General features: G+C 36.6%; 2 protein-coding genes across 2 annotated transcripts; both read right to left on the reverse strand.

The window, feature by feature from the left end:
- Positions 1-4,387: 4,387 nt before the first annotated feature.
- Positions 4,388-5,140, reverse strand: LOC5565357 (larval cuticle protein A2B). The gene is made up of 2 exons (XM_001649651.2): positions 5,002-5,140; positions 4,388-4,937 (listed from the first exon to the last, which is right to left on the reverse strand). The coding sequence occupies exons 1-2, from the start codon at positions 5,011-5,013 to the stop codon at positions 4,446-4,448; spliced, it is 504 nt and encodes a 167-aa protein (XP_001649701.1). The 5' UTR covers positions 5,014-5,140; the 3' UTR covers positions 4,388-4,445.
- A 6,009-nt stretch (positions 5,141-11,149) lies between these two features.
- Positions 11,150-11,916, reverse strand: LOC5565382 (larval cuticle protein A2B). The gene is made up of 2 exons (XM_001649652.2): positions 11,760-11,916; positions 11,150-11,699 (listed from the first exon to the last, which is right to left on the reverse strand). The coding sequence occupies exons 1-2, from the start codon at positions 11,769-11,771 to the stop codon at positions 11,208-11,210; spliced, it is 504 nt and encodes a 167-aa protein (XP_001649702.1). The 5' UTR covers positions 11,772-11,916; the 3' UTR covers positions 11,150-11,207.
- Positions 11,917-15,449: the final 3,533 nt, after the last annotated feature.

Below are 15,449 nucleotides of genomic sequence, written 5' to 3' on the forward strand. Positions count from 1 at the left end.
TTATGGTAGAGAGGTTATTATTATTTTGGTGTAAAAAACTCAATTTGGAAAAAAATGGCACTTGGTGCGGTTTAGCAGAACCCCGACCAGTTGAGGTCGAAATTCGCGTATCTGTCAAAAAATACAAACTCTAGTGGAATTAAATGGTATAGGGATCATCCAGACATGACTTCCATCATTTCCATCATCAAATAATACTTATTAATATGAAAGTAATATAAAAATGCAGAATCATGTAAGGTATGGTATTGACAGACTTCCATATACTTCTAGTTATAAACAACGATTTCAATATTATGTCAACCTGAAAATTTTTGATGATGCTTTATGTATATCACCAAAGCAAATTTTATCTTCAAAATTCGTACCAATTCGCTCATTTGAATAAATCAATAAAATTTCTGTAAGATAGTTTGAAACTGCTTTGGAAATTGCCTACATTTAGGTGTTTTGCTTGCTTCTCTTGAAATCTCCATATATATTGTAATGTTAAAAATTTGGCAAGCATATTCGGAATCAGGGAGCCCAAATTAAATAAGTAGAGTTGTTTTCAAAACTATCAAAAAGTGCATTGATAAGTGATCAATTTCACCCCGAAATGAGATCTCCCGATTTTTTGTTTTAGAGACAATTTTTAGTGCCAAAATCACATTTGTTAGAAAATTGTGTTACATGAGTCAAAGAGGCTCTCCGTTGTATTTGTTTTCATGCATTCGGATGTTTGGCATTGACAACATTTTTGAAAAGATTTAAGAAAAACGGTAAAAAATGATCAATTTCACCCGAAATTACGGTAGGTGAATGTAACTAAGTATACTAAGGCGCATGCTTCTCGACTGCTCCAAACAAGGTAACAAACATCTGCAGGATCAAAGCAGTATTTATAAAGACAATTTACACCGTCTTCAGCCAAAGGCTGCACAGACTGAACATTACTAACATTAGACAACGGACACATGGAACGACCAGTGGACCAGTGAATAACGGTGGCAATAGGTAATAAAGACTTCTACAACTTTTCTTCAACAATTTAGTTATTACTCGTTATACAACCCTGCTAGAAACACGCTGAACAAGTATTTCTGAATGTTCGATGGATAACTGGTGGTTTAAAGTTGAATAAACATTTTAGAGTCTACTTATAATGTTACTACTGTTGAACGGCCGAGGTAAGATCATTGAATAAACATGCACTATATAACGTTAACAAAATGGTTGTTATTGAATAGATTCTCCATTTCTGGGCGAATAACGCTTGAATAATAATTTCTTTTTAATTAAGACAATTATTAAACAACTAATAGAACAGCTTTGAGAAACCTTTATCAAGGCAAAAACTGTTTGTTAGGGAGTTGGTTTTTATTTGTATGTTTAAGAGCTTTCAGATTTCGCGCAATGACTTGTGGTTGGTTAAAACGTTGAGTTCGAAGCATTTTCAAGCAAACATGTTTAAATTCACTGTAGTTCTGCACCATTGTTGAAAATTGATGAAACAAGTGTTGTTAAAGCTTGTTAACTTTATGTCACGTATGGAACAACAGAATCTGAATCCGTAGAAACAGCTCGTCTTCTACTATTAAAGAGATACTATTAGACAACCAAACTAAGTTATCAACCAACGTTGTATCAACTTTGGTTCAACGAGCTTTTAAAATAACATGAAAGTGAGGAACAAAAGCGCTGTTCAGAATATATGCAACATTTGATCATCACTTTATACAGCATATAATTTTGTTCAACAGCCACAGCTGTTGTTAAGCACTAGTTCAGCAGACATGTTTATTAACCGCCCAAAATTGTTTCTTGGGACACCGTTAAGAGGTTTGCGTAAAACCTTCCTCCATCTTTCAATCTTTTAAAAACAATGTGAATAACAAGGCCAGTTAGACTGAAAATTCTATACAAAATCGAAGAATGGTTGTATGTAATTGTATATTTGTCAACTAATTTTAAAAAGCTTCATGTGCAATGAAGATTTCCAATGATTTCAATTATACAGTAGAATTGGAAATATTGATAAGATTTTATATGTTTGAGTATGTTTACCTTAAAGTTATTCAAAGTAATGTAAAAATGTGAAGTCATTATTAACCCATGTGCCGCAAGCTTCACTTTTATCCGCTAAAAAAATATTCAAAACGCGATTACTTTTTTCTTTCTCGATATTTTTGCATCATTCTTTCACAAGTTCTCAAAAAACTCTTCTAGTTTTCGAATATGTATCGATATTGATAATTGGTCAGGGTAAAAACACAAAAATAGACTTTTTTTAAATTTTTGCCGGTGGAAGATTTTTTAATATTTGTCAAGCTTTTTTTGACTATCAAGGCTGAAATTTAGTGAAAAAAGATCGGAGATTCATGCAAGTTCGATAATATGTATGTTTCAACACAACGTGCAACGTGAACAGGACACAATTGATCCGGAATCTGTCGCTCGCCCACAAATGAGTATGTAACAGATTCAACGGATCAAATACTTCTCTCCATTAATTTTGCTTCCAGAACAGAAGAACTTACTATCATGACTAGGTGATCCATATTTATGTGATTAGTGTAATTGTTTTGGAGATGAAAATATTGATCTATACGGGCAGATCACAAAATCATGATTATGCACCCAAATTATGATTATCAATATTCCATAGTGTTTTCATCTTATGAAAATACACCATGATTCGGACTCATGATATCATGAGTGAGATTGCCGTAACGCAACACAAGCGTTATATTTTTGTAGCTGATTGTTCGAAATCAGGCATCGAATGCTCGAAAATCATGACTCGCGCATCCATTTATGATCTATATATAGTTCTGTCAGTTAACCCGATAAAATGAAAAAAATAAAAACAAATTTTGCCAGAGCGAGGTTCGAACCAAGAAACCTTCTGATTGGGAGCCCTGTACTCACACCACCAACTTGTCGTGTTGGATTGTGGGTGATTGATACGAATGACTTCAAAAAGCGCACCGCTTAGTGTTGTCACTCCGGATGTATGGCTTATAAATAATCATGATTATGACTCCAGTAGGTGAATCCCGGCGAAAAAAATCTTCGAAGAGAAGAAATTTTCTGTTATTACTCACCAGAAGGAAATTTTCTTTTATTCGAAAAAAATACGCGCTGGTATCCGGCTACAGGAACCACGGTTTGTCTTCCTGGCATCATATCAAAGCTTATATATGAGTTCCATGACTTGTAAATCATGATTGGGGAATCTGATTTTTATCCGTGTAGATTAGTTGAAATTGATCTACATTTTTTTGCCCTTTACATAAGCAAATTGTTGTTTGTTGTTCAAATTCAGTTCTCCGAAAATAATTGAAGCACACATAAGTAGAAGAAAAACCGAATTTAGAAATATACCATTTAATTCCACTTAGAGTTTGTATCCTTTGACAGATACGCGTATTTCGACCTCAACTGTAAGGCCGTCTTCAGTGTCGTGTACTAGACAACTCGAGTCTAGTACACGACATTGAAGACGGCCTTACAGTTGAGGTCGAAATACGCGTATCTTTCAAAGGATATAAACTCTAGTGGAAATAAATTGTTTAGTACTAAATTTGGTTTTTCTTCTACTTATAGGTATTCCACAAAACACCTCGAAGATTTATTTTAAAACACACATAATGGATTACCAATGGTATTGCACCCAAACAAGAGTGCAAGAGATGTGATTCCTAAGTGAGAATGCTTTTAAACTCGAGTGAAAAATGTTTTTCAATTGTATCAATAAGAACTCAATTAAAATTTTAAACTGAACAGCACAATTTTGAGCTTGCTGTTGATAAAAATTTTAAATTTAGAATAGGCTTCCGAGCTTCTTCAAAATTTAAGATACTTCAAAAAACACTCAGAGCCAGGGTTTAATTTTAACATTTCGTTTATTAAATAAACAGTGTCCATGTGGAACTTCATTTATGCATACCTCCCTATATCTAGGCAAACGTGGTTTTTGTCCCTCCAACCTCCCTTCGAGCTGTCAACGTGACCTTATTTATTTCTTTAATTTTTTTTATGATATTCTCGTTCAAGAATCCGTCACTGTAATCAGCGTCATCTTCTAAACTTTAAATGCAGTTTATCTGTTCAATAAAAACGTGTTCATCTTGTTTATGTTGGAGAATAGATTACATTGAACACATTTTCATGCAAAGTTTCTTGATTTAGACGATAAAAGCAGCTTTTGAAAATTCTACAATCAATGACAGATCCTGCCCCCTTAACACTTCAGTCGTCGCGCTGTTATATTTTGTACAACAGTGGTAAAAAAACTCGCTTATCGTACACAGCATCAGCGTGGTGGTTCTGACGGTGGCAAATCGTGCGACAACTGAAGGGCTAATTAGTGTGTGATACATCGCTTCCAAATCAATATTCAACATTTTCATCTCAATTGCGCTAATATTCAACATCTTAAACTACATGAACAAATCATTTTCCTAATAGTGATAGCTCAGGCTTGGGGCAGAGAAGCTGACGGTGGCCAAATTGTTGGCATATGCGACCTTGTGCACCGGGACAGCCACCTTGGCGACTGGGACGGCGACCTTGTGCACTGGATAGGCAATCTTGGCAACTGGGGCAACGTAGTGGTGAGCAACTGGAGCGACAACCTTGGCGACTGGGACAACGGCCTTGACAACCTTGTGACCAAGAGGTTCACGCTGCACCACGGCGTTAAATCCATTGTGTTCATCAGCGGTGTAGTCAACAACTCGACGGTATCCATCGGCATCAATCAAGGTGTACTGTCCCTTAACATTGTCTCCGTGACGTTCTTCCTGTTGGCTCTTGATGTCACCGGTATGGTCATCATGGACAGAGTAGGAGAACTGGTACTCGGCTGGAGCATCGTGGTATTCGATGTGCTTCACGGCAACTGGTAGAACAGCAGCGCTGGCGGCAGCAACCAGTGCAAAAAGGGCGAAGAACTATAGAATGTATAAAGTTATTAAGAGCCGTACTGGTAAAATTGGAATTTACTTTGGAACTTACTTTGAAAGCCATTCTTTAGGTTTAGGTTGAGCTTTACTCAATGTGCAGATTTGAATTACTATTTGGCGACTGATAGCTTTTCGATAGTAACACTTACTATTTATACCAATCGCGACAATTTTGCAATTAAACTATGTCACCTTGGTTAATATAGAATGAGATATAATCCTTTGGACCAATCAAACTGGTAGTCAAAGAAATGGTGACCTTTGCGCTGTCCAAACTGCCTACTCTTAATCGTAAATTACATACCAACCATGTGCGACAAATACGCAGACCCAATAAATATTCACTATGACAAGATTAACCAGCCAGCAGCGGCGCTAATACGTCTTATTAACACCGATTTTCAAAAAGAAGAAAAATCTAGTTAGACTACTCCGAAGCTATGGCCCTGTCAATTGGTCATAAAAAAATTATACTGGACCAAAACACGCAGGATAAAAACGAAATAATCGTATCGGCGTAAACCATCGCACCAAACCGGAGTACCGGAGAGGGTTGAACTTCAAAACTAAGACCCACAGGTACGACACTTTAGATATGCATTTTAGTTTCTTCTTTGACAACTATATTTGTTTTTTTTTGCTCACGGGTCAGCCTACGCTTATCTTGTACATATGCCCCGGTTCGACGGTGGTCAATTCAAGAAGTGGTGTGCACTCATGTAGATCAAATGTGGACCCCTGTTAGTAAGTATAGGATATGGAAAGTGTGCGTAAACTACGCACATAGACTGGGTTGTTTCAAAAATATAGTTTTCGTCGAACTTATGTTTCACTGTTTCACACTAGCCGTGAATATTATTCTTCTTCCTTAGTGTGAAACATGTTTTTGCTTCATTCGAGCCCTCATATACATTCTGTTTGCTAATTGAGATCTTTAAATCATTTAAACGGTAGAAAACAAAGCACCCCAAGTAATCACTGACCCGATAGTTTGTCTTTTAGGCCTTCTAGGGCTATTATACGGCTAATATAGTGCATATCGGCTGCAAAATACCACTTTATTAGCATATGTTTTGCATGAACATTTTGCACACTAATTTTATGAATGTTAGAAAACCCAGATTTTTCCAACAAATCTGTGTTGTTTTTCATAAGGGCTAATCTGCATTTATCGATTTCTCTTCATCGTTACTATCTTTGCGTTATTGTAAAAAAGTAGTTGTCTTTACGTAACATTTTTTTGTTCTGTAGCATAAAGAATCACTATGTATTGCTTCATTTACCAAAAATTTTAGAGTAAAGTGGGGCAAAAGTTCGAGTGGGGTAAGAGTTTCTTTTTAAGATTTCTAGCTCAATTCAAAACAAATCTTATAAATGTCATGGTGGTTCGAATGTTATTCAAGTAAGAGACTTTCACTCCAAGTATCATAAAAATCGATAGAGATTTGGAAAAGTTATGGCTATTTGTTGTTTTTCGACGTGAATATTGTAATTTTTGGTCAAACTTTCGTTGCATGAAACCATATGAAGATAAAATCTTTTCCAATATTTTACGTAAGGGCGTTTCTAGGCCTATCATAAGGTTGCTTTGAAGTGTATTAGCTTTTGCATAGATGCTTGAAAACAAGTTTTGGCCCATAGTGGGGCAAAAGTTCGAATCAGCGGGGCAAAAGTTCGACCCATGTATAAAATCACGGAAAAATTTGCAAATTGCCTAAAATCCACATATTATCTTCAAATTTAGTTAAATTTGTCTGATCGTGTGAGAATTAACACCAAAATGTTTGTGAAAAACTGATATGTTTGAGTATATCACAAATAACTCGGTTTTGGGCAATTTTTTTGATGAAAATTTAGTGTGTATTTATCGTTAAACTTAAGTTTACGGCTGGTGTAAGGTATGCCTGTCATAAAAGGATCGATATTTTGTGTTCTAGCCTGCGAACTTTTGCCCCACACTAGATTCAAACTCTTGCCCCACCGGTGGGGCAAAAGTTAGAAAAAGACAATCAATTTTGAAACTGTTATAACTAAAAATGAGTAAATATTTTGACACAAGTATGTTCAGCAAAATTATAGCCAATATGTTGAAGGTTCACTGTATGGTATTTGTTTTGTTTTAACTGTTATTGTTTTTCTGGAAACTTTGATTATACCACTAAGGTCGAACTTTTGCCTCACCTTACTCTACAGATTAATCTATTTTAGCGAAGTTGTGAGCGAAAGAGAGGATCGATGAAGAGAAATCGCTCATGTCAGTTAGGCCCTATTGTAGAAACAGAACAGAATTTTATATCATCAAAAGTAGATACCAAATTAGACGCTTGTATTATTTTTTATTTACGGAAAGATGGGAAATTTTAGAAGGAAAATTTTGCTAAGGACATCCCCAGTCTACCAAAATGTACGTATAACGAAATCACCTGGAGGCTTTGTATGTGCAAAATTTCACTTATAAGATGTCGCGAAAGGGCCTTCTACGTACAAAAGTGGAGGCGATATGCGTGCATATATTATGTGATGAATATGAACATACATTGCGAGTGTATAAATATTCTACCGAACTAACCTGTGATCTTATGCGACTTGACTTATGATAACAAATGTTGATTTGACAGCTGCTACGAATTGATTCGACTTACTTTGTACGAGTGTACGGGACGAATCAAAATGTTCAAATAAACTCAGAAAAAAGTGTTTTATGCGAGGAAACTCATCAATCTGACGAGTCTATCCACGGTGTTTTGCGGGTTCGATGTAATAAGTATGAATAAACGAGTTACAACGTGAACTTTCATGCGATTTCTGGTTGTTTGGGTCATACATATATTATTATGTGTACGCGTTTTAGAGTTATTCACGATTTGCTGAGGACAGAATTGTGACGTCCTAGGCGTTTTTTTGTAGTTCACTCCAACCTCTTTTTCCGACCACTTTTTTACGACCGAAATTCAGATTAACGACCGTTTTTATAAATGATCATTATCTAAAAAAGTACTCAAAATAGAGGATCATGATGTTCAGCAAAATTGTTCAGTAGTTCAAGGGCTAACATATGGTGGTCATTGAATTGCGGAATTCTGCCACTAGGCGGCGCAAGTGAGCATGAAACTTTTGTTTTGTGGATAGCTCTGGATCCTGGCCACTTAGAAAGATGGCGTCTTCGGCAAAGTTGTTCAGTAGCTCAAGGACTATCATTATAAACGCTATGAGGTTCAAAATTTTGCCACCAGGCGGCGCTAGTGAGCATGAAACTTTTATTTTGTGGATATCTCAGGATCTTGGCCATTTAGAAAGATGGCGACTTCGGCAAAGTTGTTCACTAGCTCAAGGACTATCATTTTAAACGCTAAGGTTCAAAATTTTGCCACCAGGCGGCGCTAGTGAGCATGATTTTTTTTGTTTTGCGGATATCTCAGGATCCTGACTTCATAGACATGGCGTCTTGGGCAAAGCTGAGCTACTCAACAAGTTTACCGAAGACTCCATCTTTCTTAGTGGTCAGGATCCTGAGATATCCGCAAAACAAAAGTGTCATACTCACTAGCGCCACCTGGCAGCAACATTTTCAATCTAATGGCTTTTATAATGATAGCGCTTGACCTACTGGACAACTTTGCCGAAGGCGCCATCTTTCGAAGTGGTCAGAATCCTGAGATATTCGCAAAAAAAATCATGCTCACTAGCGCCGCCTGGTGGCAAAATTTTAAATCTCATAATTTTTATAATGATACACTGAAAACATTCTACAAGCTGGATCATAGTGTTTCACACGTGAATTTTCACTTATTGTAAAACTCATAAAACGATGGTGTAATACAAGTCGCTATCGGCTTCAAATTCAAATTTAAAACACGTAAATTTACAATTTATCGTAAACTTTGCAGTAGGATTTATAAGCGATTGCTTGATTTTCTGATTCCAGGCACCCATTACGGGCACCCGGTTTCTCCAAAACTAACATGTCCTGTCACGCGTGAACGGCAAATTTGAGTCCTTGTCATGATAGGAAAACTAGTTCTACTAGTGATGGATATCGCCATCGTAAAAAACGTTCAAATCATGTGTAAAAGACTTTGCTATCGAACCAAAGTCAATCCTTCAAAGAATCACAAGTTTTACACGTCATTTCACCTTGCAATTCGACACGACAGATCCATGTTGAAAATAATTAGGATCAAACGTGTGGATTAATTTCAGTGTAGCGCTTGAGCTACTGAACAACTTTGCTGAAGGCGCCATCTCTTTGAGTGGCCAGGATCCTGAGATATCCGCAAAATAAAAGTTCTATGCTCACTAGGCCGCCTGGTAGCAAAATTTCGAATCTCATAACTTTTATAATGATAACGCTTGAGCTACTGAGCAACTCTGCCGAAGGCGCCATCTTTCTAAGTGGCCAGGATCTCAAGATACAGTAATGACCCGATTTTGTCTACCCCCGATTTTAGCATCCTTTTTTCACGATTTTGTCAGCTTAAAATTTATTTTTCTTTTAATTAGAGTAAACACGTCTCTACTGGCAATATTGGATGCATAAAGTCAATTATGACCTTGGCCACGGCTATACAATCGTCAAAAGACCGAAATTTTGAAAATTGAAATTTTCAATAATTATTCAAGGAACTGATCAATGTTACCATGAATAACGGTATATATAAAATGGAAATAAAACAAAATATTTATACTAACAAAATCATACAACTAAGCCCTTAAATTAAAATAAAAACTTGAAACCTGTCGAAAAAAATTTTTTCCCGATTTTCGCTCTTTTCCGATTTTGTCAACCATAAATGCAGCATGGGGCTGACAAAATCGGGACATCACTGTATCCGCAAAATAAATGTTTAATGCTCACAAGTGCCGCCTGGTGGCAAAACTTTGAATCTCTTGAGCTACTGAACAACTTTGTCGAAGACGCCATCTTTCTAAATGGCCAGGATCCTGAGATATCCGCAAAACAAAAGTTTCATGCTCACTAGCACCGGTGGCAAAATTTTGAACATCATAGCGTTTATAATGATAGTCCTTGAGCTACTGAATAACTTTGCCGAAGACGCTTCTAAGTGGTCAGGATCCTGAGATATCCGCAAAATAAAAGTTCTATGCTCACAAGCGCCGCCTGGTGGCAAAATTTCGAATCTCATAACTTTTATAATGATAACGCTTGAGGTACTGAGCAACTCTGCCGAAGGTGTCATCTTTCTAAGTGGCCAGGAGCCTAAGATATCCGCAAAACAAATGTTCCATGACCACAAGTGCCACCTGGTGGCAAAATTTTGAATCTCTTGGCTAGAATAATGACCTTGAGCTACTGAACAACTTTGTCGAAGATGCCATCTCTCTAAGCGGTCAGGATCCTGAGCTATTCGCAAAACAAAAATTCTATGCTCTCTAGCGCCGCCTGGTGCCAAATTTTTGAACCTCATAGTGTTTATAATGGTAGGACTTTCATGCCATTCCAGGTTTTCTGGGTTAGGATGATAGTGTTGCCTAACACAGAACACCTAGATATAAGAAATTAATGTAATGTTTGGAAAAAAAATGTTTTATTTATCATCAACGTGTAGGTTTTTTTATAAGTTTTTGCAATAAATATTTCAAGTTAATGGCTACTCCAGAAGACGTTGTCATGACAACCATTATGGTTAGAATAATATCCAAATTCTTATTGTATCATCAAAACGTATATATGTTGAAAAACATTTAAATTTTAAAAATCCACATCGTAAAAAATAAATAAATTAAGCAATTTTTGTGAATTTTCCATTATACAAATGGAAATATTTTTTCAGTGTATATTTTTACTTGTAGTCCAAAGCGTTCACAACAACTTCAAAATTGACCATTTTTTTTTAAACCAATAGTTTCTGAGCTAGATTTTTTTTAAATTGCTTGTAAAAACTGATAGGCCATTTTCAAAAGCTATTCTCGAATTAAAATGACTGATTTAAATATGTTCTTCTTGTCTTCTAATGCCAATGAAATTCCTTCAAAGTACCTAGAATATTTTCTTTGACTTTCTCAAAGACTTTAAGGTACTTAAGACCTGACGCATTGAAGTTATTATCATTTTAGTGAAATTATGTCAAACTAGGCATAACATTCCCAAAGTAGAACTATTAAATTCAGCCTTTGAATGTAAACATTTAAAAACTTGTTGATTGATTTGTGATACACCACTTTCGAATAAATGTTCAACATTTTCATTTCAATTGCGCTAATATTCAACATCTTAAACTATATGAACTGACCAACTTCTTAATAGTGATAGCTCAGGCTTGGGGCAGAGAAGCTGACGGTGGCCAGGTTGTTGGTATATGCGACCTTGTGCACCGGGACAGCCACCTTGGCGACTGGGACGGCGACCTTGTGCACTGGATAGCCAATCTTGGCAACTGGGGCAACGTAGTGGTGGGCAACTGGAGCGACAACCTTGGCGACTGGGACAACGGTCTTGACGACCTTGTGACCTAGAGGTTCACGCTGCACCACGGCATTGAATCCATTGTGTTCATCAGCGGTGTAGTCAACAACTCGACGGTATCCATCGGCATCAATCAAGGTGTACTGTCCCTTAACATTGTCTCCGTGACGTTCTTCCTGTTGGCTCTTGATGTCACCGGTGTGCTCATCGTGGACAGAGTAGGAGAACTGGTACTCGGCTGGGGCATCGTGGTATTCGATGTGCTTCACGGCAACTGGTAGAACAGCAGCGCTGGCAGCAGCGACCAGAGCGAAAAGGGCGATGAACTGTGGATGTAAAAATGTGTAAGATTAAAGCTAAAAATTTTGGTTTTATTAATGTATTACTTTGGAAGCCATTATAGCTAGATGTATTTTGGGTTTAAGATTTGTAAGTGGAAACGATTCTGAACAACTGATGGTTTCTCAATCACAGGACATGGTATTTATACAGGTTCCATACGCAAATGACCGTCAACATATTTGCTGCAAACATAGAATCAACCTTAATCCATGTACATAAAATCTCGCTGAAACCACTTTTATCCTAAAATAAAAGTAAACAGCCAATAAAGCAACCAATAACCGTAGAAATTGCCACCCTTGCACAGTTTTAGCTACCCACTACCGATCGTAAATTATATACATACCAGCTACGTGTGACAGACTTGCTAATCTAATAAATGCTCGTTCGAACATGATTGAGTGTGCAGTTTGAATGTTTGTGCGAAAATCATCCTATAAGCATTGGTTCGATTGGAATTCGGCTGCAAAATAAGATAGGAAACAGGTTCAACAGCAGGTCACCAGCTACCAGTTGAAATAATTTCACGTGAGGATAAGGCAAGTGCCTCAGATGTTTGCCCCGTAATCAAATTAATGGCGACTTATTCTCAGTGTTGTGAAAAACTCAATTTCTCACAACTCACGCTTGATATTTTTCATGCGTGAGTTGTCAATCATGCAACTCAGCAGTCAAAAAATCATGGATGAGTTGGCTCACCTTTTTAACTCATTGTCTCATATTTCCTCAGTTTACTCACACACGTCAATAATTTCTTGTCAGTCTGGTTAAATTATGTTAATCCTTTCTAACGTGAACAACAACATTCGGGTTTTACGAGTTTTTGCCGGGTTTTGCGACTGAATCATTTTTTACGGTTTGAGTTGATTGAGTTGATTTTGCATCAAAATCTCAAGCGTGAGATTTGCAAAGCAGATCTCTAATGAGTTTGCTCTCACGGGAGAGCGTATTGATTGAGATTTTGAGTGTGAGTCTATCAACACTGCTTATTCTATATGATTGATCAATGGTCATTCAAGTTTATTCCAAAGTATGCTTATAGAATGTAAATGTGTTTTTTTATCATACATCTCCGCTATGTTATCATTGGAATGTACACAGGAGTTTCACCAAAGTAGGTTAAATTTGGCTGAATCATGAGTTCAAATGCCTATCAGTTTAACAATAATTTGGAATTTTTATTTGAATGGCGTTGTTTTTTTTCATACAGACATTTTATACATTTGTTACATATGGCTTGAATGCCCTCAATGTGATTTTTGAAAGATAATTTGATTCCTAGCAGGAGCCCTAGATACTAAACTTCATCTAAACAATTTATTGGAACCCTTCTCATCGTGACAACATGTCCACTTGAAGGTTTCAAATAAATAAATTTGGTTTTTGTGGAAATATTATTAGTTGAGTTTTGGAAGCATTAGGTAAAATCTTCCATTTTTGCAAGGAGATGAAAAAATATCCAACCTTTTTTTGCAATCTACTACAGATGACACACAGACTTCATCCTTTGGCGGAGAGGCCAGTATCATCCGCAAACAAAGATTTTTGACATCCCAGAAGTAACTCAGGAAGTCAGAAGTGAAAATATTATATAATATTGGTGCCAAAATACTGCCTTGAGGAACACCAGCTATCACAGGAAGTCTTTCTGACTTGGAGTTCTAATAATTAAACTGAAGTGTACGATTTGACAGATAACTTTGAATTATTCTAACAATATATGTTGGAAAATTAAAGTTTCTTAATTTTACATTCAAGCCTTCATTCCAAACACTGTCGAATGCTTTCTCTATGTCTAGAAAAGCAAGACCAGCAGAATAGCCTTCAGATTTGTTGGAACGTATCAAATTTGTTACACGTAACAGTTGATGAGTGGTCAAATGTCCATGGCGGAATCCGAACTGTTCATTGACAAAAATTGAATTTTCGTTTAAGTGGACCATCATTCTGTTCAAAATAACCTTTTCAAAAAGTTTACTGATGAAGGAAAGCAAACTGATTGGACGATTGCTAGAAGCTTCTGCAGGATTTTGTCTGGTTTTAAAATTGAAACAACCTTAGCATTTTTCCATTTGTCAGGAAAACATGCCAATTGAAAACATTTGTTGAATATATCATTTGTTAAATATATTTGTTAAATATGTCAATATATAATAAGCTACATTCAGGAAGTTTCTTGATGAGGATGAAGAACATTCCATCATCACCAGGAGCATTCATATTTTTAAATTTTTTAATTATAGTTCTCACTTCTTCCAAATCTGTCTCCCATGAATTTTCGAAACGTTCTCTTGATTAACACTTCAGTCCTCGCGCTGTTGTGTTTTGTACAACACTGTTGAAAGAACCTCGCTTTTCGTTCACAACAGCAGCGAGGCGGTTCCGACGGTGGAAAACCGCGCGACGATTGGAAGGTTAAGAATGTTTTCGAAGTCCTGTGTACCTTGATTTTCTATTGGACAAGTAAGTCCTAAATTAAAATTGTGCCCGCTTTCAAACTGCATAGCAAGTTTTTGAGCTTTTTCGCAATTAGTTAGCAGTAAATTGTTTTCCTCTTTCAATGCCGGAATTGGCTATTGAGGGTTTTTTTTTTCAAAATTTTAGATAATTTCTAAAAGGGCTTAGAGCCAGGGTTTAATTGAGAAATCTTATTTTGTTTCTTAATTGTTTAAAACGTTTCTTGATTTCTTTCTGCAAATCCTGCCATATAATTTCCATAGCAGGATCGCGAGTGCGTTGAAATTGCCTTCTCCTCACGGTATTTAAGCGGATCAAGAGTTAAAGATCATAGTCAATAATCAAGGATTCGAATTTCACTTCACATTTTGGTATTTCAAAGCCTCTTGCTTCGACAATGGAATTAGTTAAAGATTTGGGAGCATTGTCAAAAGCATGTTCCGAATGCAAATAAATGCTACCATCAAGATTACTATCAATGTATGTTTTATAAGTATTCTAATCCGCTCGAAAATTATTAAATTTGGAGCTGATAGGATCTGCTAATCGCTTCTTCCTTGTTTGGTAAGTAACAGGGATATAATCAGAATCAAAATCAACATGAGTAACCTGGCTACAAAAGTGACTAGAGTCGTTAACATCAAATCAATCGTAGAAGGGTTTCTAGAAGAGGAAAAGCAAGTAGGGCTATCAAGGTATTGAATTGAGAAATATCCTGAAGTGCACCCATTTAAAACAAATTCTGCCGTTGGAGTTACATTGCGAGTTAGTCTCTGAGCGATGTTTGGCATTGGTTTCTGGAATTGCTCTCATGACAATAGAATAATATTCTTGAGAAATCCCTCTCCAAAGAGTGCCAGTATGGGTTGTATTTAACATAATAAATCATTCCATTTTTGATCTCTTCAGATGACTTGAGAAACCTTTCAAGACGACTTCGATCAAACGTTCAGTTTTGTTATAAGTAAAACAATGTGCTTCTTCTCTTCAAGATGTTTGAGAAGAAGTTCGCGATCTTTAAGAGTTTCCGGCAAAACACGACGGTCTCTTTACTTAGCGATTTAGGAGGAAGCCTTGAATCCCCTAATGGAGTTCAAGATTTCCTGCCTAAATTCTCCAAATTTGGAACAACTGACGACGATAGGCGGCACTCTTTGCTTCCTCACTTGAATCAAAGAGCCTGGGCTAGAGAATACTTCGATTAGGTGTTCGGAAAATTTGTCTAGAGCATCTCATTTCGATGCAATTATCAACATTATCCATTTCACCCTTGGAAG

Source organism: Aedes aegypti, chromosome 2 (assembly GCF_002204515.2).
Source record: "Aedes aegypti strain LVP_AGWG chromosome 2, AaegL5.0 Primary Assembly, whole genome shotgun sequence".
Lineage (NCBI taxonomy): Eukaryota > Metazoa > Arthropoda > Insecta > Diptera > Culicidae > Aedes > Aedes aegypti.